Source organism: Xenopus laevis, chromosome 2S (genome assembly GCF_017654675.1).
Source record: "Xenopus laevis strain J_2021 chromosome 2S, Xenopus_laevis_v10.1, whole genome shotgun sequence".
NCBI lineage: Eukaryota > Metazoa > Chordata > Amphibia > Anura > Pipidae > Xenopus > Xenopus laevis.
The window spans coordinates 77,745,136-77,770,760 of NC_054374.1; the positions used below are offsets into that span (position 1 = coordinate 77,745,136).

The window sequence follows — 25,625 nt, forward strand, 5'->3', positions numbered from 1 at the left end:
CTTACACTTTAGGATTTAGTCTGAGAACGAGGTTGAGCTGCATAAACTTCTACCAGCAGTTCCCTTTAGCCATGGCAGATGGTATGCCAACTGTATAGGGCAGTGATCCCCAACCTGTAGCTCGTGAGCAACATGTTGCTCCCCAAACCCTTGGATGTTGCTCTCAGTGGCCTCAAAGCAGGTGCTTATTTTTGAATTCCAGGCTTGGAGGCAAGATTTGGTTGTATAAAAACCAGATGTACTGCCAAACAGAGTCTCCTGTAGGCTGCCAGTCCACATAGGGGCTACCAATAGCCAATCACAACCCTTATTTGGCTCCATCCAGGAACATTTTTCATGCTTGTGTTGCTCCTCAACTCTTTTTACATCCGAATGTTGCTCATGGGTGAAAAAGGTTGGGGATCCCTGGTATAGGGGATAGTTAAGGGGGATACTGCCGCATAACAAAAGATTCCTTTACCCTGAAATTATCAGCACAGGCTTCAGTGTCTTTGCCAAGTCATCAACCTGATGTGGACACAATGGCCTCCTCCCTCCAATCAATGCAACAGGTACATACATGGCAGATAGCCGACAGGCTATCATATCTTGCCACTGTGACTCTAAAAAATGCTGAGGTGAGGACCAGAACAGCTTTAAAATCTATAGCAGACACCAAATGATACTGGACAGACAAAGTATAAATACATTGGGAAGAACACTAATAGTGTATGTAATTTTCAAACATGTTGATAGGAATACGGAGTTTGCTTTAGCTTTGGATTTAGACGTACTCAAAAATTATTCTAACTGGGAATTTTAAATGCTAAATTTGTTAAGGCAACAAGGATTTATTTTTCCTGAGCCTGAACAACAGATAAGCTTTATACTAAAACAGTTTACCCACTAGAGGCCACTGTCACACCGTACCTGTGAAAGTTTTCACATCTGCATATAAATGAAGATCATAAACAAAGCTCTATACACGGTTTATGTACAGTAATTGCAAAAAAACAGATTAATCTGTGGTAAAATGTGGTGGTAAAATGTGGTTACAAACATGAATTTATTTCATTATGAATCTATTTTCATAAATTAAACATGTATGAATGAAGGCACAATACACTTTAACTTGGGGAAAGACGAGGTTCTGTGGCTTCAGTAAACCTTCATGGATTCTTTGGTGTTGTTACAGCTGAGAATACATCTTTAAATCTACAGGTAAAGAACATTATTTTGCTTGTGGCCCAGTTCGACTCATTTACCACATTGTAGTACAATCACAAACAACTAACAGCAACCCACACATCCTGTGTCTTTCTGCTTGTTAAGATACAATTCCCAGAGCGACCTCCACATGTTCCTGAGAGGAGTCCTCAGACTTCCAATAAGGATTTTCTCTTCAGGTTTTAACAAAAAAAGTCTGACAATCAATGGTCATTTTTTTTTTTTAATACATATTTTGTCAATTAACAACTACATAATGTCATCATTTCACCCCAAATGTCACTGGCCACTCCCTGAGGGCATGAGTCCATCACTGACATCACCATTCCTACCCCCAACATCATCGTCCTGTTCACTTTGATAACCGTAGACCTAGCAGGTATCAAGCCTAGAACCCCAGGGCTGAAAGAGACATTGCCAACTACTGCTCCACCATGTTGTTCATATAAAGAGTAATATTAATGTAGCAAAACTACCCAGTATTAAAGGGGACCCGTGACCCAAAACAATTATTCCAAATCCTATTTTATCATGTTAGTCAAGCAAAATGAACTTTAATTACACTGTAAAAAATTATTTGAATCTTGTTTCCCTCATTCTGGGACTCATAATTATAGCAAACAGGCAGGAGCCATTTTGTGGACACTTATTAAGGCAAGCCTTGCAACATCTCAGAATCTTGTTTTTGCACCAGAAAGGGGGGACCTGATGTCCATGCCCTGGCTACACAATTAAATGGTTAAGAGAACTGGGGGAATATGGGGAGGGCAGTGGCATCTAGAAAGTGCTGAATGGAAAGTGAAAGTAATTGTTTGCCCCGCCTCTATGCCTACGGCTGATTGACAGCTGAGATTTTTAAATGAGTTTTACAACAGTTATGAATGCTTTAATTAAAAAAAAAAAAAATACCAACTTGTATTTCATGCTTAATTTGGAAAGGACTTTTATTATACAGATTTTTATTTTTGGATGACAGGTCCACTGTAAACAATGTGTTTCCAGGTGGAGAAATGATCCATGCAGCACATTTACTACCAGTTACTACTCAAAGTGCAGCTGTTAAGAGTTTGTGTTATAAATGACCAATAAGGCAACAAAGACTACTTATGATGGGCTACATTTGAGTAACAATCGTGAGCATCATCATTATTATAACTCACTAAAAAGGAGTATTTGAAAATTTGACTAATGACTTGTTAGCCTAAATTCCCATACATTAATGAGAATGCTCAGCAAACTTAGTTTGTAGCAAGAAACTGCCTAAATGCTATATAGCTGCTCCAGTCCACATCACAATATTCTTTTAAATGGCACCAAAAATTGGTCTGTAAAACATTTCGCTTTCACTACAATCAGCTCCAGTGAGCAGTTAGTAAGAGAGTGTACAGGGGGCATATAGCAGCAGAAAAGCACCCAAGACAAAACCAGAAAAGGCTGTCTTAAGTGTGAATTCTGCATCTAAATATGTAGGCGATTTAGTGATTAAGTTCATGAGAAAGTGCCTTAGTTGGACATTAATAACCGTCTTGCACAACAGATGACTATTTGGCATATTCTAGATAACTTCCTGCTGTGAGGCCTGCCAAGTGAGAATCTATTTTAACAAATGAAAATTATTTCACGACAAATATTTACATAAAAAAGACAGCAATACATATTTCTTTGAAGTAGCTGCCCTGATTTTTAATGCAGCTTGTTTGCCAGATAATCCAAATCCCTCCAGGCTCAGAGCCTTAGATAATGCATGTCCATGAATAGTTCCTAAAAACACTACATACATGTGCGTTCAAACAAAAATTACCTGATTTTTCAAGATGGTGAGGGTTTCCAATACCCTGAAGTATGTTAGTTGCAAAAATCGGGGATTTTTTTAGAATGTACACATATAACCTTTGCCAACTCTTTACCACAGACAAGGAGACACTTCTACAGAAGTGACAATGCCACACACACACACACACACCTGTATACAAAGTTTCCAGGAGAACAAAGCTTCTTAATATCGTTCAGAAATGCGTGGGAACATGTTCTTTGCATATACACCACCCAAGCTTGAGGAAATGAACACCAGGCAGACATTTTCTGCTTCTATTTAGGCATTATAAATCTATAATAGATGCCCCAGCATAGAAGATTCACTATGTTAACGGATGAGGAACTCCTGAAACCAACTTGCTCTCACTGGGTGCTATTTTCTACAAATGAAACTCTGATTCCACTGGCTTCACTGTACTCATGTGAAAATATAAATAAAATATTTTCCAACCCACTATGTGCCCTGCAGAATTTCTATAATATGCTTAGCAGTTCACCCCATTGCACAGGAAAAGGACATCTTTAAAAGAGAAGGAAAGGTTAAAACTATGTAAGCTCTATCAGAAAGGCCTATATAAATACACCAGTAAACCCTCAAAGTAATGTTGCTCTGAGAAACACAGCATTTCTTTCCTTCTATTGTGTACAAATGGGCTTCTGTATCAGACTTCCTGTTTTCAGCTTAAACCTCCAGGGCTTGGGCATGCTCAGAGAAAGCAGAGAGAGATTCAGGCAGGAAGTGATGACACACCAAGCTAATATGGCAGCTGTCTACAGCTGTTTACTCAGGTATGGAAAAGCATTCTAAAGAATAAAATGGTCGTTCTAGCTTGCACTGTTGTGGCTAATCTATTGGCAATAATCTGATTTGTTAGTTTAAAATGTTTAAAGGAAAAGCTAACACTGCACAGAGAAATGTCCAGGCACTCAGAGCCCTCATTTCATCTGCAATAAAGAGCATTATGGCAGTTGTAAAACCAGTGCTGAGTTCCAAAGATAGCAGAAATGCATAATAAAACTGCAGTTGTACTGTACATTCTGAACAGGAAGAAAATGCCCCAAAAAGGTTTTCACATATTGCAGTTAGACAGGGAACAACAAGAACAGTTATTCACCCATTCATTGCTTCATAGTGCCCGAGGGATGTAACCTTACAGTTTAGGATCCTATAAACAACAGGTTTCTAGCAACTTTGTGAGTTCATCATGTGTGGATTAAGTTGTGTGGAACTGTGGCTTCTCTTCACTTCCTCATCTGTCTATGCATCATTAACTGGCTGACATTGCACATCAATAGATTATATATTCAAACCAACAGATATCCATAGCACACGACTATTTGTCTTGATTAGTGAACTAATAAACACGCACAGATTAAATGTTGTTTACTGACATCTTTAGGGCTCTTGCACAAAATGTTTCTTGCTGCATTGCCATGAGGTGGAGCTCTCCTGTGACCAACCACAGGAGAACACAAGAATGAATACAGCCCATTCTTCTGAATTGAGTTATACTCACTCCACACACATGCCAGGGGGGAGGAGGGAGGGGGTGATAACACTACAACCTGCAGTGCAGCAGTAATGAGTGACTAAAGTTTATCAGAGCACAGATCAAATGACCTGAGGGATCATGGGAAACAATATGTCTAGCCCTATGCCAAATTTTAAATTAAAAAAAGAAAATTTTTTTCAGTTTTTCTGAGTTACAAAACCAGTGGTTAGGAGGTTCCCAACTAACCAGTGTCACTTGTGAATATTGTCTAATAACCAGATATCTATGGTGCGGGATCAGAGAAGGCCAAAGAGCTGTAAATACAATATTGCCCACCATACCCAGTACTCAAATACTTGTATGTAATTTATACTCATACTGGAGCCTGTTTCAAGAGTACAATCTTCAAGCCCATCTACTGACTACAGCTGCCCACTGGTGAGGAACAGTGGTCAAAACATCCACATGTCTCCAATTTAAATATTATTCACTTAAAAGCTCCCTGTCTGATGCACATCAAACAATGGCAGATGGACTTCTGTGCAAATATGATCAATATGTTCAAACAGCAGCGAACAACCATAAGATTGAGAACGTCTTGAGAGAGCTCTTTACTTTTACCCATCATGAGATACTTCTTGTGTGATACCTTGTTAATGAGAAACCTTTTTATAGGCCATCAATTTGGACTAAGCCGACTGATGTCAATTTGCAAATATAGGGGGCAAGATTGCTTTCGAAATACTGACAGATTTCAGCAGGTTTCTTGGCTTTCCATGCCTTTTTGCACCTCATTTTCTTCATGTGTTCAATACTTATGCCCTGTGTCATTCTACTTTACTACACATACCTTAATTGATGGACTTATTTGTTTTGAGTTCTTTGTATGTGTGGATAACTTGGGTTGTTACAGACATCTGGTGTAAATTTCATGTCAATAGCCCGAATCGAAATATATTTTACGGAGAAAACCGTTGACGTGTTCTATAATTGATTTTCCCCACTGTACTTACTATACTGTTGACTGAAGGTGCCTGTGGCTGATTTGAAGGACCAGTGCCTAAAATGACATCTGACCTTGGATTACCAACAATTAAAAAGGCTTAGTCCCATTGCATCCCAAACATTTAACTGTTTTCTGCTACAACAAGGGGCTAAGACGGCCACAAATGCCATAAAATCATATAGAAATCTATTTTCCGCTTGTGTTTGGCAGCCTAACAAACTTGACCAATGTCCATGCACTACGAATACTGGTCGATTTTGCAGCAGACTACTTAAAAATCATATTGGTTGATGCAACACAGCAGTTATTATATGATGCACTGACAAATGATGAAGGAATGAGGAGCCACAGCTTGAACTGCAGACCTGGACTTGTGCTGGTCAGTTTGCCAACAAACGGACAGGTGTACCAAGCACTAAAAATGTAAATTATAATTGAAATCTTTACTGAAAAATACAAATTGCTGCTCTGTTTTGCTTAAAAAATTCACAGCTACTGAGTTTTGCTAATTTGATAGCTTTCATTTTATACATGAAATTACAGCTTAAGAGAAAAGTGCCTTTTTATCTCACTTCAATGCCTGCAAGTCATGCCTCTACTAGGCACATGCACATTTTCACACAACCATAAATTATCATGCCACGTACATGCAGTCAAAACAACAGAATCTGGATTTTTATTTTTTTTTTTTTTTTTTTTTAAATTAAACTCACAAGAACAAACCTAGATCCATTGTAAAATAACACCTCTTTGGGAAATGGACAGACATAATTTCTAAAAACTCAACATCAGACATTGTGAAACTTCATTCCCATTCTATGCACATAATAGCATCCAGTCAATACCAGGTTATGATTTTACAAATATTACACCAATCATATCTGACCCCACTACGAAGGTTCAAAATGGGAGTACTGGCCAGTCCATCATGTCGGAGATGCTCAGCAGATGATGCCTTACTAATTTATTGCATGTGGCTATGCCCAGTAATCAAAACTTTTTGGTTAGAGGTATTATTGGAAATTATTGTATAAATGAACACGTAAAACTATGACGAGGCTTCAATAAAAACTATAAAATAACATTTAAAAAAGTTAGGGGGCCGGCAATTCAGAGTACACAAGCTCATTCTCAACCTGTCAGAGATGGAAGTGGGGCGAGCTCCCAAGGAATGACTAAGCAAAATCAAAATTGGCATCACTTATTTCATGGAAGAAAGTTATAAAAATGTGCAGCTTACTATACCCTAAACCCCCACCCACAGCTGTATGATCTTAGTTAGTCAAAAAGAAAACAAATATTTCCATGCAAGGTTTTCAACATTCTCCAAGTGGGAGAAGGAGAATGTAACTAATCTATAGCTCTAATGAAAAATAAAAATATACCTTTTTTAGTTTGGGAAATTCATCACCTCATCCACAAATATGTTAAGTACATATGAAGAGGTTTCTTCTGGACTCTAAACGTAACACTAAAAAACAGACGTATGAGCAGTCAAGAATGGGACTGCAAAGACAGTGATAAAGTTATTACACAGTATTGAGAGAGCCCAACACTGGCTGGAAACATAGCAAGAAAACAAATGTTAATGAATGGTTTACTAGATACTCTTTCTGCCTCTGCCCTTCTGGCAAAAATTCAAGTATATTGTTTAATGTTCTATTTAAAGCTAATTGTAAACTTGCTGAACTTGCAGAGAGCTGCTGAATAAAAATCTAAATAACTCCATAAATAATACAAAATGAAATCCAATTGCAAATTGTCTCAGAATATCACTCTCTACATCATACTAAAAGTTAGAGGTGAACAACCCCTGTAAATAATGTTATATCCTCTGAACTGGTGCCCCTCGTGCCTCTAGATCTAGTTTTAACCATTGTTTCTGCCTTTGGGTTCTACTTCATGTTTTCACTTTCAGATGCTTTCTGTATATGACTCGGTCTGCTTTTGACAACTGCATGTTTTCCAGTTCCCCTTCAGTTTAGCTGTACCAAGTTCTAAACTCCTGCTACCAATAACACAATGCTCCCTGAATCACTTTTTTGGGGCACATAACCTTTAAGTTCCCGTGCTGTTTATAAGCTCAAAGACTTTGGGGGTTATGTAACAAAACAAAAAAAATTAAAAAAAAAGGCACTAGGTTTACCCATGTGCAGTAACCCATTGCAACAAATCAGCTGCTAGAATTTACTTATTGCCTGTTCAAAAGCAAACATGTTATTGGCTGCTGTGGATTACTGCTTCTGGGCAAACTAAGTGGCTGTTATTAGAAAGGTTATACCTTCCTTTATTCTCCTTGCTAGTCCACTCGCACAGTAATCTTTAGGAACCAATCTGTTTGAAGTGTATGCAAAGGGTAACAGGCAGATCAAGTGTTAATAAACAAAAATCCACCTCTTATCACTAGGTCAGCGCTACAAAATATGGCGGCACTCTATGAATAAATAAATAATAATAATAATAATAATAATAATAATAATAGGTGTTCTTTAGGTACTGAATTTCTCAGTTTCCTATGGGAAATGGTGAGAATGGCAATATAACCATCAATGTTTTCTGCCCTTTCAACCTAATCAGCCTTCAGAATAATCTTTAGCATAAAAACTGAAACTAATCATTTCTCACCCAATACCTACAAGCACATTTTCTTTAAAACATAATTGAATGCATTGGTTTTTGTGCTGATGCATTCAGACATCTTATCCCTTGGTAAAACAAAGACGCAGTAATTCCATTGGATCTCAAGTCTATGGTTTTCAGTTGTACACTTGGCTAGGTGCACAAGCCACTAAAGCTAAAGACAGTTTCTCCACTTGCGCATATGCACCAGCGTCAAAAAAAGCTGATCTGCTGTCCAAGTATGCAATTTTGGGATAAATATCCGTGCTGTTGGGCTGATCCCATGCCAGTGCATAAAGCAGTGGATCGACTTTTCTCCACTAGTGGAAATGCCAACCCATGTACCATTAGGCTAATAATGACCGCTGTCTCCCTATGTGTGTAATCATGGACAGGAACTGTATCTGACCATCACTGCACACAGAAGGCAATCTTTTTCAGAAAATGTGCATGCATGCATTTACAGTCCACAATTTGTTCCATGTGTAGAGTAACTGGTGGATACCTGTCATAACTGGAAATAAACCCCTACAGTCTGAAAAGTATTTTCATGACACTCGTTCGGTTCCACTGGATGACAGTTGGTCTGTCAAGACTGAAAGGCCATAGACATTACAATTACAATCTTTCAAAGAAAGATTGTTTCAATACACACATGTAGAGCTGAATCATCATATATACAGATAGCAACAATAGAATTCTGCCTGTATCGGACAATTCAGCACTAACAACGATGTTTCAGTGCCTTCAAAGGCACCCAATTAAAATTTTCAAGCAAGCCCGATAGACTATTCTCCAAGCCTTCTGCCAATATCAGTTGGCTTGTTTCCTACCAAACACACACCAAATATTGTAAGAAAATTAATTTGTACAATATTATTCACTTATCCTTTATTTATATAGTGCTGACATGTATATCGCTGACATGAGCCCAGAAGACACACACAAAGAGAACATACTGACTCTTAATGCAGTGTCCAGGTCAGAATTGAACTCAAGAAACCAGTACGGCAAGTCAGCATTTTTTTACAACTTTTATTTACATCTACTTGTTAGAGACACTGACTGAAGTAATGATCAAGGATGTTTAGCCATCTGGACAGCCAAATCAAACAATATCATATGGCTTGGCCCATGCTGGTTTTTTTGGCATAATACCGTACCTTAAAAGGATCCTGTGATCGGAAAACCTGTTTTTTTTCAAAATGCATCAGTTAATAGTGCTGCTGCAGCAGATTGTCGCACTGAAATCCATTTTTCAAAAAGTAGGCAACAAAACACCAATAGGTAGCAATTTCCTATTTTTTGCAGATCACTTAATGTAAAGTGGTTCATGGGTGGTTAAGATCCATATATCTAGCTCAAAAGGATTTTTTGGGCACCAGTGGGTGAAGCAATTTCCCAAGGCAAACAAAGAACCCCATCTGTTATTTCCCTTACAACAAACAATGGTATCAGACCTTCCTACTCCTTTGAAATGCAAAATAGGATCTACAAAGCAGTATCTGATAATGCAAATGTTCACCTAAACCGTTCTCTCCCCCTACTCTAATCATATTGTATTAAACAGCCATAATGGATAGCCTACATTGTTTCTCTCACTAAGGCCTTCACTCTATTTGCAAACCAAGAGGTAAATGAACTGCAGATTACTGCTGCAGGTTTCATTTGTATTCAAATAGATACACATTGGACTGAGACAATATCTGCTAATAGCTAATCTCATTTACAAGTTTATTAGCAAGTATCAAGAATGTCTTGCATTTTAAAAGAAGAATGATGCTTATAAAAAAGTCAACAAAACTCAATATTATTGTTACTCCCTATCCTTCATTTACCAAGGTGCTCTAATATATACATTATCTCATCACTAAATGCCATCTAACTACAGTCAATTAGTAGTCTGAATTATGAAACCCCCCACAACGATTGTTAACACCTGTCCAACTGCTTCAGGTATATACCATGTTTTTTAAGTAATGGGACATATCCATATATTCATCAATAGGTAACAACCACACTCGGATCAGTCCAAGAACGCTTTTTATAGAAAAAATTGTATTACTCAAGTATTATTTATATGGAATAGTGTTGATGTAAGTTTTACTCATGCCAGGGCACTCTCTGCAAAAAGACTGGATATTCTTCTGTTCTTGAAAGGGTTTCCTCCCAAACTCCAGAAACATACAGGAAGATCAACTGTCTCTAGATAAAACGGACAATAATATGTGTGAATGTAATAGGGCCTTATATTGTAAGTTCCACTGGGACAAGGAGTGATGGATAATCTTTGAAAGTGCACTCTTTATAAATGAAAAATAATACATGTGTCTGTCCCACCAACAAGAACTACTCACATAGAAAAGCATGTTTATCTGAAGAAGTTAAATAAAAATGACATGATTAGAAGGGGTAGTTACTCCCACAAACACAAGTTACCCTGGAGTAGGATTAAAGGAAAAGGAAAGTTGAAGGGATACTGTCATGGAAAAACATGTTTTTTTCCAAAACACATCAGTTAATAGTGCTGCTCCAGCAGAGTTCTGAAATGAAATCCATTTCTCAAAACAGCAAACAGAATTATGTTCAATTTTGAAATCTGACATGGGGCTAGACATAAGGGATGCAATCCGGGCTGAATCCCCGAATCCTTGGTGAAAGATTCAGCGGAATACCGAACCGAATCCGAATTTGCATATGCAAATTAGGGGCAGGAAAGTAAAAAGTGGAATAATTCTTCTTTTGTGACGAAAAGGCATGTGATTTCCCTACCCTCCCCTAATTTACATATGCAAATTAGTATTCGGTTCGGCCAGGCACAAGGATTCCTACTGAAAAAGGCCGAATCCCGAACCGAATCCTGGATTCGGTGCATCCTTACTAGACATTTTGTCAGTTTCCCAGCTGCCCCAGTCATGTGACTTGTGCCTGCACTTTAGGATTGAATTACTTTCTGGCAGGCTGTTATTTCTCCTACTAAGAGTAAGGTCACACTGGGACCAATCTCGCCAAAGGCCTTCCCTCACTCTTGCGCTGGCTAAAATGAAAAATCGCTGGCGCTAAGCACACGCGGCGATTTGCTTTCCTAAGTCGCCCGAAGTTGCCTCACGAGAAAACTTCGAAAAATTAATCGCCACGTGTGCTTAGCGCCGGCAATTTTTCATGGTCCGGGCAGACACGCTCAGAGTGGTGAGGACAGATTTTTTCTTACTATTTGGCTTTTTCGCTCTACTGTGCATCTCCACCAAAACGAAGAATAATAAAAAAAAAACAAAGCTCCCTCTTTGGTGCTAGTTAAGAACAACCCTGGACAAGTGCGGTTTTCTGCAAACAGGAGCACCAGCCCAGTGCATCAGATAAGTAATTATAATTATTGAAAAGCAAAATGTTCCATCGCAAAAAAAGACAAAAAAAATTGTCACTCATAGACGTCAAAGCACTTGGCACATTCTTCTGGATTTCAAGAAGCGGGTCACTGGGGGGTATTGAACATCTGTCAGACCCCCTTAACCCCCTCCTCACTGATTATAATGTTTCTTTTCCTTCCAATTGTAGAATTGCAAGTGTTACATTGTAAAGCATGCCAATTAAGTGTCACATAGGTTAGCATTCAGCATGCCCTGCACTGACTATGAATGACAACGAATGATTTGAATTAAAGGCAGATTATATTTCAATTCGAATCTTTACACACGTGATCAAGTAATGCAAATGAGTTCCACTTAACCAAACAGCAGACATAAAGCCCGACCTCCTTGAACTAAATTAGTATAGACAAGCCGCCCGGAATACGTCTGCTACTTCATCACAAAGTCCCACTACACTCACATATAATACGTGCTTAGCGGATGGCTTTTAGATTTGCTTTACAGAGACAACCGGGGAGCTACAGGTTGCAGAAGACAGCATTATACCCTTTGCTCTTCTCCCATGCCTCTTTCAACTACACCGAACTCCTCTCACCTGTGACACAAGCCTGCCCGTGTTCCTCAGTTCTGACACATCGGCTTAAGGAGTAAGGTAGAGCGGGTTGAGTGCAGAGGACCTCTTGTAGTTGAGAGCGGACCACAAGGCATCCGCCGCTCACCGACCCCGGCTCTCCATCGTTGCGCACTTGACAACGGAAATTACGCATCGGACACTGTAAAAAAAATGGTGACCAATCAAAACAGGAGTAACAAAGTGTCTATCCCGCCCTGTTACACCTAAAATCGCCTCCTATTGGCTTGACTTAGCCCACCCACAGGGGCTGTGTAACCACGCCTCCACAGCTACGCGAATGATGAGATCATCTTATGCTTATGAATGGAAGCGGCTCTGATTGGTTACTGGCAAAAGTGCTTTAAAGCCCAGATAATGAAACTGGAATAATAATTGCAGCCACTTCTACTGGTGAAAGAAGAGTCTCGCACCTCACGATTATTGTTGCATCAGATTAGTCTAGGACAGTGTGGTTATGCAGCTGTAATTATGCTGATTGATGTGATCTAAGATCTTCTTGCACAATGAAGTGAAGATTGGGAATACACAAAACACTTGTATCAAATTCAATTATTTAAGTTAAAAAACATAATTGTCTACCTATTTAGAAAACAGGCTCAGTGTTAAATAGGAACATATTTTATCCTCTTTATTAACGCATGGGTTTGGAGCAAAATAGCTGTTCATTGCTTCCTTTACAGATTTCACATATTTAGAAGGAAAGCTTGGCATGGCCAGCTTTTCAGTGCCACAGTGTGCTGATGATCAAACAACACTATCTCCACTTTGTACAGACACATAAGGAAGCCATGAAATAGATTGGTTTGAAACTGTGGATGTCCACATTACACAGATCACATGTATCAAATATGAGTGTATACCCACAGTTCTTTAGGTAAAGACACATACAGTAACCACATGTTGGTAATAACCGAAAGCATGATTATAATATGGTGAAACCCAGATTATACGTCATTTTTAAATTTTCAGCCATTGTTGGCTGTTATAAGTGGCACAGCAACCCTATCTAGTGGCACAGAAAATACAGGAGACTGGTCCACAATTGTCAGGGGTCTGGAGGGTGTGGAGCAGAGCCTGGCCTAGAATTATGGAATGGTATCATAGGCAGGCCCCAATGCCGCCCCCCTCCTGCTCCGCTCTTCTAACTTCCAGCGTCGGACCGGGTGGAGGAGGGGCCGCATCGCTAGTGCAGTGAGCGCTATTGCTAAAAAACGGAAATTCATCTCTTAAAGTTACCAGAGGAGGCTTTTTGCCGCCCTTGGTACCTGGCCACTCCGTGCCGCCTGAGGCAAGATTCTCACCTTGCCTCATGGCCGGAGCGGCCCTGATCATAGGCCAGACTAAGGTCTAAACTGGCCATTGATCGTACAAATCTTTAGGAGTGTGGAGTGTCCATGTCGATCGGTCATTCAGACCATTGGACAGGTAAGAAAATTTCTGTCAGCTTCCAATAATATCTCTGCATGTATTGACGATATAAGCGTGAAACAGCTTTTGTCGGACATAACTTTCGCACGATTGCTGTCAGGGGCAGAACATCGTCTGATCTGTTCTTTTACTACTTTATTTGATCTGAATGGTTAGTGGCAGGTCGGGAGATGGCACCGAACGATCACTTGTCTGATAAATGGTAAATCTGCACGTCTATGGCCAGCTTAAGCCAGCAGACTTTCCCAAGGTCCATTCTGAGTGGCACAACAACCCTATGTAATAAAAATAGAATAAAAATAGAGTTGACAGATCTGTAATTGTGAGGGTGAGAGTGTCTGCAAAGTAATTCACTTTTACTTTATTGTCCATCTTGGCTTGTCACCACAACCCCCACACAGAATTGCCAGAGAACCAGGACTGAAAGAGCTACAGTGCCCCCAGAGAAGGAGATAGGAGAACATCAGTCAGTCAAGGTCACATATGTCCTGACAAAGATTTAAAAAATTTCAGGTAGGCAGATGACCAAACAGTCCCCATAGGCCCAATAGATAGTGACTGTCTATGGCATTTTAGGGGAGGTGATTTTGATCACATTTTGTGGGTCATGCAAGAACACAAGATTTTGTAGGATCCTACAAAATCAGATCCCCCATACTGTATTGTAAGTCTGATGGTGTGTTTTGTTCATGTATCTACTTCTGAAAATCAATGTACTTCAGTAAGAGAAAAAGTATTTCAATGGACAACTCCATGGCATACTTACCGGGATAGCCCCCCCCCCCCCAGTGCTCCTATCAGAGGGACCCTCCCCAAAGCTTTAAAAGCCAAATCCATCCCCAATCCGGTGTCCTTTTTTCCTTCTGCTTCAGTTTATTTTTTGCTCCTCTTAGAAGCAAGTTTTCTTTTTAGCCTTGGGAAAGCATAAGGGCTTGCTGGAAAGCATCATAGAAACTGGGGTTTTGGTCCTTGTGATCTTTTTCCCCCCTAAGCACATTACCTCATGTATGGGAGGATCATGAGCTAATGATAACAATTTCAACCTATACAGGAAGATTTGCATAGGCTGCAGTATGCTCCTAGATACCTCACAGGGCAGGCAAGGTATGCCCGCAGTGACAGCAGTCAGCAGCAGTTTCCCACGAGTAAACTTTGGGCGACTTCGGAAATCGAAGCGCCGCGAGTGCATTGGCGCAGCCGTTTTTTAATTAAAGCCGGCGGAAGACACAGGGAAGCAGTTTGGGGAGATTAGTTGCCCCAAAAAAGAGGCAATTAGTTGCCGAGCGACTAAATCTCCCCAAATCTCCAGGTGTGCTCTAACCCTAAACCCTATTTCTTTGTCTTTCTCTGGCAGTCCATTTCCATTGAAGAAATAGAGTTCACAGGTTTTCTACAAGGTATTTTTCTGTTCACCTTTGGAGGTTTCATTCTTCTGAGTTTTATCTGGAATAGATTACACTGAGTCATGCTTCTTTATGTGTAACAATTACCCTCCCATTGGGGATATTAGCTTGTTCATTAGACACTCAGCAAGGCTCAAACGTTTCGGGGCCACATGGCCTTTCCGCAGTGATCACTGAGGAAGCGCCATGTGGTCCCAAAATGTTTGATCTGGGTGACTAAATCTCCCTGAATCTCCACGTGTGTCTCTGCCCTTAAAGGAGGTGCTGGCCAGTTGTCTCTATTTGCCATCCAAAGACAGTGCTGAGTTTCATCTTAAATCAATAAGAATTTAAATTTAAAAACATTGCAATTTCATGAAAATTTATATCTACCATAACATCAAAAGGCAGTCACACTTCCATGTACATTATATGCATTTATTTTAATGTTAATAAAGTAACAACCAGCACACAGTGGCTGCAATAAGAACTATGTTTTTCAAACGATTTTCGTTGTCTGTGCATATGTGTGGGCCAGAGGCTGATACTGTCACCACAGATACACACCCTGAATGAGTCAGGCAACATCAAACATCTGTAATCCAAATATATCTCTCTGAGGCCCAAGACTAGGCGCCTGTGATTAGCTTTGCCTCTAGACTGACATTTTAAGGTTCAGGGACTCTCACAAACAGTACAGAAGGCCCACTTAGAAACCTTTGTGGTGAAGGGAAATGTCATGTTATGGCAGCTCCTGGCAAGGCCAGCCAGGCGCCTATATATTGGGGGGATAGGAGCATGTACACACGGATAGGTGGTTAGATGTGAGAACTGTCCTTCTGAGCTGGGTACAGGTGCCATGATAGCGGAGAGCGGGGACCAGACTAGTGGTAGGCAGCAGAGAAGGTGTGTGCCTGACGACCCCCCCCCCAGCTTTGTGCCCTAGGCACGTGCCTACTCCTAGTTCAGGTCCTTCGTGCTGGCCTTTGGGGGGGATGGCGCGGTTTTGTTATGCCACTGCAGAGGGGACTATTGATCATGCTGTGTAAAATTATAAGAGCTGAAAGAATGGTGTAAAAACTGTAAAATAAATGAAGACGTTATAAAGGTGTGCTTTACTTTTTCCTGCCTGAATGCCAAATTTGACACTGATATTTTACACCACTTCCGACGTTGTATAATAAATCAATATATACAATATATAGCATTTTCAATCTGCATACTTTTATGTCAGAGTTTTTCACAGAAGTGCACGGTCCCTGAGAGGTATATGCCATTTTTTATGCAGTGATGCCTGCCAATGTGTGCTGTATTCAGTTGCTGTTTCTATGTTTTTTACAGAGCGTGATAAATAGGCCAGTGCAGAGAGTGCTATTGCACTCATAGTGCATTTGGGTTGCTACCTCAATCAGCAGGAGCTTCAGAATCGCCCCTGGCCCCATAGTAGGATTGCCACCTCAGCCCTTTAAAACCGAACACATATGGGGGCAGATTTACTCATGGGTGAAAGTTCGCCAGCAGACGATTCGCAGCCATCGCTACACTTCGACAGGCGAAAATTAGCTCAGACAATGCAAATTCACTGGAATGCGAAGTTTCATCATGGGCACTGAAAGCTGGCGACGTTTCGCTAGCGTGATTTGGCAATGCAAACAATTGAAAGCAAAGATGCACTAGCGTTCATTTCTGCCTAACGCAAATTCGCTAGAGGTATTGCCAGGGTCGGACTGGGGGGCCCCTCTGGTCCCCGCTACCTACTTGTTAGGTGAATCGCCGCTCGACATAATTGCCCAGGCGGCACATCGCGCATGCGCAAACGGAAACGGCGCTCGGCGCGCATGGGCAAACGGCGCTGCGATGCGCTGAAATTTTTTTATTATTTTTTTAAAAACTGTTTGGGAGAGGGGGGCTGGCCCGGCGGGGGCCCACTAGGGTCGGGGCCCCCCGGGTATTTTTCCGGTATCCCGCCGGGCCAGTCCGACACTGGGTCTTGCGCTCAGGTTAATTTGCATATGGCGGGAAATTTAAAGTTGAATGGACGTATATGTTGCAGCAAATACATTACATTACCCAAGTCCAGGGAACCTTAATAAAGCCAATAGAGTTGTTATAATGCCCTACACATGAGCCCACATGTGTTCCATATGTTAGAAAATGTATGGGGGAACCCGGTTACCCAAAAAAAATTTAAGGACTTTTGCAGGCTCACTGAAAAGACGCCAGCATTTTTTGAACTTAGCAGCTTTTTCCAATAAAAAATATGATGTAAGTAACAGAAGATTGAGGAAGATCTATGCACTCCAATGCACTTCGCCTGGTCTGAACTGGCGAGGGTAAGTCTGGTGAAAGAGGTAACGCTCAGTAAAATCTGCATTGCAGTGAATTTGTGCAGTTACGTCCATTCACCAGAGTGAAAATTTGCCTGGTGATAGAGTGCGAATGACCGCTAGCGTCTGTCTCTTTCGCTAGCAAATTGACGCCTGCGCCCATTAGTAAATTGGCAATGTCCATGTGGGCGGTAATGCTAGCAAATTGACGCTAGCTTTAGCCACTTCACCCTCGAGTAAATCTGCCCCATGGAATCCACAGCCTGCATGGCTAATTAGCAATTCATTAAGATGCATGATGCATGGCTGCACATAAATCAGTTCAGTCTGCAGCATGCATCTACATGAATTGCTAATTAGCCATGCAGGCTGTGTATTCCATATGTGTTCGGTTTTAAAGGGATGAGGTGGCAACTATACCCCATAGGTCCTGGTCTACTGCAACTTTTTGTGTCAGTGCTAGTTCTACCTAGCCTGGTACTCAAAGGGTTAAATATATTACAATAAGCTGCAGATAAAGATGAAAGAGAAATGGAAGAAAAGCTTGCTGGGCAGTGTTAGTTTTAGTGGTAAGAGAGGCATCTCCACCCAAGGCAGTGCTTGTATGTTCCCACAGATATAAGAAGAGATATGTCATAGTTGTTTACTTGCTATGGTATTGTCAAGAGCTGACGTGGCCTGAAAGTCAAGGTGATGACTCAGCTTCCAAACACAGGATTGCTCATCGATGGATGAACTTTTGTTACCTACAGGGTTGTTCCATTAAAACAGAATTGCACAACCCATAGGAAAATATGTGTAGCTATCTGGAGATACAGAAAACAACACAATCAAACACTTTCCAATGAACCTATCTAGAAAGAGGTCTTTTTTTTCAAGACAGCTTCTGTTTTTATATTGTTGCAAGGCACAGAATCTTGGGTGCCCTGGATCAAAAGATCTAGAGATTTAGACTGTGGTCACAGAGATGATCTTATCAAAAAAAATGTAAATGAGTGGCTCTATTAACTCACGCAGGTCACAGCATGGGACTGAAACTTTAAGATTAATCATTTTTCACAAAGAAAAAGTATTTTGCTGTTTCTATATAGCAAGTTTGTGTGCTGTAAAATGGTGCTCAAGGACCTGCACATCCCCAATAAATGCAGTGTTGCAGGGTGCAAAAGTTAGTTCAGAGCTGGCTTCAGGGATGTTTCAGGCATTAAAGTCGCTCCCCCTCCTCGCGATTACCTTAACATCGGTGGCGGGGGTCCAGGGGGGGCTAGCACAGAAAAAGAAATTGTGCTCTCTGCGCTAGAAAAGCTGAATTTCCGGTTTAATAACTAGAATTCGTCTCTTAAAGTTACCTGGAACAGATTCTTCTGGGGAACTGCTGCCTGAAGCCAGGGCCGGATTTACATAGCAGGCGCCCCTAGGCTCACTGTTGTTTGTCGCCCCTGTCCCCTCCCATTTGTTCGTGCAAATTTTCATTATTGGGACCAGAGCAATGGGGATTGGCGCACAGGAAATTTGAAAAAAATATTGTATCTCTTGCAGATCTCTAGTGTTTCTGAACCAATGTGGATGTGGTTGGGCAGCATGCCGTCCCCTCAAATCCTGCCGACCTAGGCCCGGGCCTTGGTGGCCTTCCCATGTCAGAAATGCCCCTGGCTGCTTTGCACCAGTGCTTGCACCTGTCTTCACTATATTGTGCGCCTTGCTCTGGATTTTAAAGTTTGACATGAAGTGCAGAGAACAATATGTCCTGGATGAAAGTACAAGTACCATTTTGCACCCTTGCATGAATAAATTGCCCTCTTCATTAGCACCCATCTTGTGCCACTGTAGGTCTTCATATATGCCATTACCAGCACCGAGCAGCCCGAACTGGCTGTAACTGCATATACCCTTTTCAGGAGATCACAAAGAAAAGGTGAAAGTGGTGAAAGACGAAGCTTACCAAGCCCACTTCACTACTTTAGAACCAGGCTCTATGCTGTTCTGTAGTTATGTTTGTTGTCAGTGCTATATTTGCTGTAGGTTTAGTGCCCCTAGTTTGCAAGCAGGCATGCACGTTACTTCACGTCCGCTATTTGTGATGTCACTATGGCTACACATTACATAACCATTCCAAGGAATCACCAGCTGATCCCCTTACACCCCCCCCCCAGCTCTGACACTGGATTTATGGAGGTAATTTCTGGTGGCGGCGAGAATTTTTATTTTTCTTTAAAGGGATTCTGTCATGGTTTTTACTTTGTGTTTTTTATTTCTAAATTACGCTGCAAATAATTCACTCTACAATACATAAATATATTTCATTCCTGAACCAGCAAGTGTATTTTATTTTTTATTTGTAATATTGGTGTGTAGGTGCATCTCAGGTCATTTTGCCTGGTCATGTGCTTTCAGAAAGAGTCAGCACTTTAGGATGGAACTGCATTCTGGCAGGCTGTTGTTTCTCCTACTAAATGCAACTGAATGTGTCGAAGTGGGACCTGGATTTTACTATTGAGTGCTGTTCTTAGATCTACAAGGCAGCTGTTATCTTGTGTTAGGGAGCGGTTATCTACCATTGTTCTGTTGTTAAACTGCTGGGGGGGAAGGGAGGGAGTGATATCACTCCAACTTGCAGTACAGCAGTAAAGAGTGATTGAAGTTTATCAAAGCACAAGTCACATGACTGGGAAATTGACAATATGTCTAGCCCCATGTCAGATTTAAAAATGAAATATAAAAATCTCTTGAGAAATGGATTTCAGTGCAGAATTCTGCTGGAGCAGCAATATTAACTGATGTGTTTTTTAATACATGACTGTATTCCTTTAAGTCCTCAGCCCATCTAGGGCTTCATTGGAACTGGACATACAATGCAGAAAGGTTTATCTGTAAAATTGGGATGCTAAGGCAAAACAGACTCTGTGGGATCCATTTTCTTATCTGGACTGTCAATCTTACTGCCCTTCAGCTGCTAGTAACCAAGGAGTTGCAAACATGGTTTCACTCATATAAAGTGTTGGTGTGGCCATCTCAGCCCAATGTAGCTGCTGTCCCAAAGTCCCGTCCATGAGGTAATTATCTCCATTGTTACTTTAAGATTTGCTGGTGAATATTGGGTGCATTGTTGTTCCCTTCCATATTTTACCCACCTAGATAACTGTTTTATTGGTCCAAGGACAACTTCTTTTTTGGACCCAATGAAGATTGGCAACAAAAATATTTATAATGAAGCCCAGCCGTCATGGCTCATCTGTTCAACCTGTAGTAACTTTATGGTGGAGAGATATTTATCTTACCAAATGTATTTTGTAAATTATAAATTACTCTTAATTATACCCTGAGCTTAATGTTGTTACCTTGGGCTGCTACATAAGCCCAAAACATAATATAGAACATTTCTAGTCTACTTTTTTAGTTAAGCTTTACTGGTTGTTCCAAAGACTTTTTCCAGTTCAGTCGTTTTCAAATAGATCACCATAAACAAATATTTCTTTTCAAATGCTTTCCATTTTTTATTTTTTACCATGTTCCCAAAATGTAAGTTAAAATTTAGTGTTCCTGCCTCTAGTGGCAGGAGCGTCTTTACTGTTACAATATGCTACATTTAGTTGCTACAATTAGTTGCTACAATTATTTGATACATTTCTCAGCAGTATCTGTGGAATGTTAGTAACTATTGTATCAATTCTAACAGTTGCTTTTAATGAAACTCAGGGAATCTGCTCAACAAAGACAAAGATAACAAATGGGTCAACTAAATCTATTAAATTACAACAGTTAAAAATTTGGTGAACCCCCCCCCCCTCCCAAAACAGCTTTAGAAGATTTTACACTTCAATATTAGCAAAACAGTCACATATACAACTTTGTCAATACAACGTTTGCTGACAGGAACCCCAGGACATGGCTGCCCTCTGAAGGTATAAGGCTGATAATACATGGGGCTCATCTCAACCTGCGGTAAAAAGCAGGCTGAGAATAAACCTTTATGCTGGCATCAGCCTTCTTCTTTGCCTGCATGCAAAGCCATTGAGTTGACCTGGGTACAGCCCTGCATGGCACCAGCCTCATGTATTATTCTGGGAATAAATGGAGCAAACCTTATATGTAGTGCACGATAAGGCACTGTGGAGTAACTGCTGTAGGTTAATCATTGTTTGACCACACTGGAATAACAGTGGCCATTAAAGGGGTTGTTCAACTTTAGTTCATTGTTAGTATGAAGTAGAGAGACAATTTGCAATATGTTTTTTTATTATTTGTGGTTTTAGACTTATTTAGCTTTTTATTCAGCAGTTCTCCATTTTGCAGTTTCAGCAATCTGGGTTTCTAGGGTCCAAGGCTATCTAGCAGCCATGCATTGATTTGAATAAGAAACTGGAATATGAATAGGAGAGGGCCTGAATAGACAGACGAGTAATAAAAAGCAGCAATAACAATACATGTTTAGCCTTACAGGCCATTCACATTTAAATGGGGTCAGTGGACCCCTATTAGAAAGCTGGAAAGAGCCAGAAGAAAAAGGTTAATAAATAAAATCTATAAAGAATAAATAATGAAAACCAACTGAAAAGTTGCTTGGAACTGGCCATTCTATACATACTAAAAGTTAACTTAAAGGTAAGCCATAACTTTAATATACTTTGATGTAGTATACAAATTCTCTAACACTCCTGAATAATTCTCAATTAATTTTTGCGGCTGTTATTCAACCCCCAGTGAGTATAACTGCTAACTGTAGACCCCAGACCAGCACTCCTCTTCAATGAAAAACACAACTGGCCTTGGGTATTATTCTAGTGAGCTTGGAATCCAGGGCATCTCTATGGTATCACTGTGACAGAAGACAAGGTGGTGGTGTGACGGCAATACAATAGAAGAGAAGTTCAGGTACACCAGAAAATCCATGGGGTCACAATTATAAAGTAAAAATAATCTATTTATTTCAGTTTAAATTAAAAAGATTAACATCTCCTAATGGCCCTACACGTTTTGTGCACCCTAAGGCACTTAGTCATGGACTGCTAGCTCTGTGGGTTTTCTAGTGTGCTTAAAGTCCTCTGGAGCAGCTGAACAACCTTTTTAACTTGGTGAGTTTATCAACATTTATAATTTGTGGCAGCCGTTTAGATTTTGATCATAAGGTGGTGGAGTGGCCAGAAGTCTAAGGTTGGGAACCCCACTTCGGGTGACTTCGGAAAACGAAGCATTCCAAGTGCCATCCTGCTGGCGATTTACATTCTAGCTGGCGGGAAGGCAGTTCGGAGAGATTAGTTGCCCGAAGAAGAAACGATTTGTCGCTGGGCGACTAATCTCCCGAAATAGCAGCATGTTTCTCTGCCCTTAGATTAGGGATGTAGCGAACGTCGGAAAAAAAGTTCGCGAACATATTCGCGAACTTGCGCAAAAATGCGAGCGGTTCGCGAACGGTTCGCGAACCCCATAGACTTCAATGGGAAGGCGAACTTTAACATCTAGAAAAGACATTTCTGGCCAGAAAAATGATTTTAAAGTTGTTTAAAGGGTGCAACGACCTGGACAGTGGCATGCCAGAGGGGGATCAAGGGCAAAAATGTATCTGAAAAATCTGCCTGTGTGTGCTTGGAAGAGATAGTGTAGGGGGAGAGCTGTTAGTGATTTCAGGGACAGATGATAGTAAGCTTGCTGGCTAGTAATCTGCTTGATACTGCTCTGTATTGGAGGGACAGAAGTCTGCAGGGATTTGAGGGACATTTTAGCTTAGGTAGCTTTGCTGGCTAGTAATCTACTGTTCTCTTTAAACAACTGCCATACGTTGACCTTGTAGGCATTGTTTGCCCAGTTTTTTTGGACGCAGCCACTGAAGCACAGTTGCCAGAAAAAATATGCCATATAAATGCTGAAAATAGTAATTTTTCGCCATACGTTGACCTTGTAGACATTGTTTGCCCAGTTTTTTTGGACGCAGCCACTGAAGCACAGTTGCCAGAAAAATTATGCCATATAAATGCTGAAAATATAAATTTTTTTGGTTGCAGCCACTGAAGCACAGAGGCCAGAAAAATTATGCCATATAAATGCAGAAAATATGCATTTTTTTGGTCGCAGCCACTGAAGCACAGTTGCCAGAAAAAATATGCCATATAAATGCTGAAAATAGTCATTTTTTGCCATATACGTTGAGTCAACGTATGGCAAAAAATTACTATTTTCAGCATTTATATGGCATATTTTTTCTGGCCTCTGTGCTTCAGTGGCTGCGGCCAAAAAAACTGGGCAAACAATGCCTACAAGGTCAACGTCGTTGACCTTGTAGGCATTGTTTGCCCAGTTTTTTTGGCCGCAGCCACTGAAGCACAGAGGCCAGAAAAAATATGCCATATAAATGCTGAAAATAGTAATTTTTTTGGTCGCAGCCACTGAAGCACAGTTGCCAGAAAAATTATGCCATATAAATGCTGAAAATATAAATTTTTTTGGTTGCAGCCACTGAAGCACAGAGGCCAGAAAAATTATGCCATATAAATGCTGAAAATATAAATTTTTTTGGTTGCAGCCACTGAAGCACAGAGGCCAGAAAAATTATGCCATATAAATGCAGAAAATATGCATTTTTTTGGTCGCAGCCACTGAAGCACAGTTGCCAGAAAAATTATGCCATATAAATGCAGAAAATATGCATTTTTTTGGACGCAGCCACTGAAGCACAGTTGCCAGAAAAAATATGCCATATAAATGCTGAAAATAGTCATTTTTTGCCATACGTTGACCTTGTAGACATTGTTTGCCCAGTTTTTTTGGTTGCAGCCACTGAAGCACAGAGGCCAGAAAAAATTAAACCAGTAGGGTTTGCACCCTAGTTTGTAACGGTGGCGGAGGGAGGAGGAGGACGCTAAAGGACAGCTGTGTGTGGAGTCATGAGGCTTGAAGAGAAGGACAGCTGCATAGAAGTCAGAACAAGTCTTCCGGCGTGCAGTAACCCTCCGAGATCCACCCCTCATTCATTTTAATAAAGGTCAGGTAATCGACACTTTTGTGACCTAGGCGAGTTCTCTTCTCAGTTACAATCCCTCCTGCTGCACTGAAGGTCCTTTCTGAGAGCACACTTGAGGCTGGGCAAGACAAGAGGTTCATGGCAAATTGTGACAGCTCTGGCCACAGATCAAGCCTGCGCACCCAGTAGTCCAGGGGTTCATCGCTCCTCAGAGTGTCGATATCTGCAGTTAATGCCAGGTAGTCCGCTACCTGCCGGTCGAGGCGTTCTTTGAGGGTGGATCCAGAAGGGTTGTGGCGCTGCCTTGGACAGAAAAACATTTGCATGTCTGACGTTACAGACTGGCCAAAGGGCTTTGTCCTTGCAGGTGTGCTCGTGGCAGGATTACTGGCACCTCTGCCCCTGGAATGTTGATGAGTTCCTGAAGTGACATCACCCTTAAAAGCATTGTACAACATGTTTTGCAGGCTGGTTTGTAAATGCCGCATCTTTTCGGACTTGTGGTATGTTGGTAACATTTCTGACACTTTATGCTTGTACCGAGGGTCTAGTAGCGTTGCGACCCAGTACAGGTCCTTCTCCTTAAGCCTCTTGATACGGGGGTCCTTCAACAGGCATGACAGCATGAAAGACCCCATTCTCACAAGGTTGGATGCAGAGCTATCCATCTCCGCTTCCTCATTATCAAGGACTGCATCATCCACGGTCTCCTCCCCCCAGCCACGTACAAGACCAGGGGTCCCCAAAAGGTCACCACTAGCCCCTGGGAAGCCTGCTCCTGTTGGTCCTCCTCCTCCTCCTCCACAAAGCCACCTTCCTCCTCTGACTCCACTTCTGGCACCTCTCCCTGCGTTGCAGCAGGTGCCTGGGTTCGTTCTGGTGATTCCGACCAGAAATCGTGCGCTTCCAGCTCCTCGTCACGCTGGTCTACAGCCTCATCTGTCACTCGTCGCACGGCACGCTCCAGAAGAAAGCGAAGGGTATTAGGTCGCTGATGGTGCCTTCGGTGCGACTGACCATATTTGTCACCTTTTCAAAGGTCGCATGAGCCTGCAGGCATCGCGCATAAGCACCCAGTAACGGGGGAAAAAAATCCCCAGCTGTGCAGATCCAGTCCTACCACCCAGTTCAAAAAGGTACTCGTTGACGGCCCTTTGTTGTTGCAGCAGACGTTCCAACATAAGGAGCGTTGAATTCCAGCGAGTCTGGCTGTCAGAAAATCAAACGCCTGACTGGCATGTTGTAGCGCTGCTGAATGTCAGCAAGGCGTGCCATGGCTGTGTAGGAACGTCTGAAATGGGCCGACACCTTTCTGGACTGGGTGAGAACGTCCTGGAATCCTGGGTACTTGGAGACAAAACGTTGGACTATTAAATTTAACACATGTGCCATGCA

The 25,625-nt window shown here is 41.3% G+C and overlaps 1 protein-coding gene across 2 annotated transcripts in view; it reads right to left on the reverse strand.

The window, feature by feature from the left end:
- Window positions 1–12,288, reverse strand: part of stk40.S (serine/threonine kinase 40 S homeolog) — a 32,006-nt gene extending 19,718 nt beyond the window's left edge. The window contains exons 1-2 of one of the 2 annotated variants that reach the window (XM_018249558.2): window positions 12,103–12,242; window positions 6,906–6,991 (exon numbers count right to left, since the gene is read on the reverse strand). Coding sequence is in view for 1 of the 2 variants with exons in the window: in XM_018249557.2 (XP_018105046.1) it covers window positions 12,103–12,274 (172 nt within the window). In the remaining variant the exon portion in view is untranslated. Of the gene's footprint in view, window positions 1–6,905; window positions 6,992–12,102 lie in introns of both variants that reach the window. The other variant, XM_018249557.2, reaches the window with a different exon arrangement.
- Between the last annotated feature and the right edge of the window lie 13,337 nt (window positions 12,289–25,625).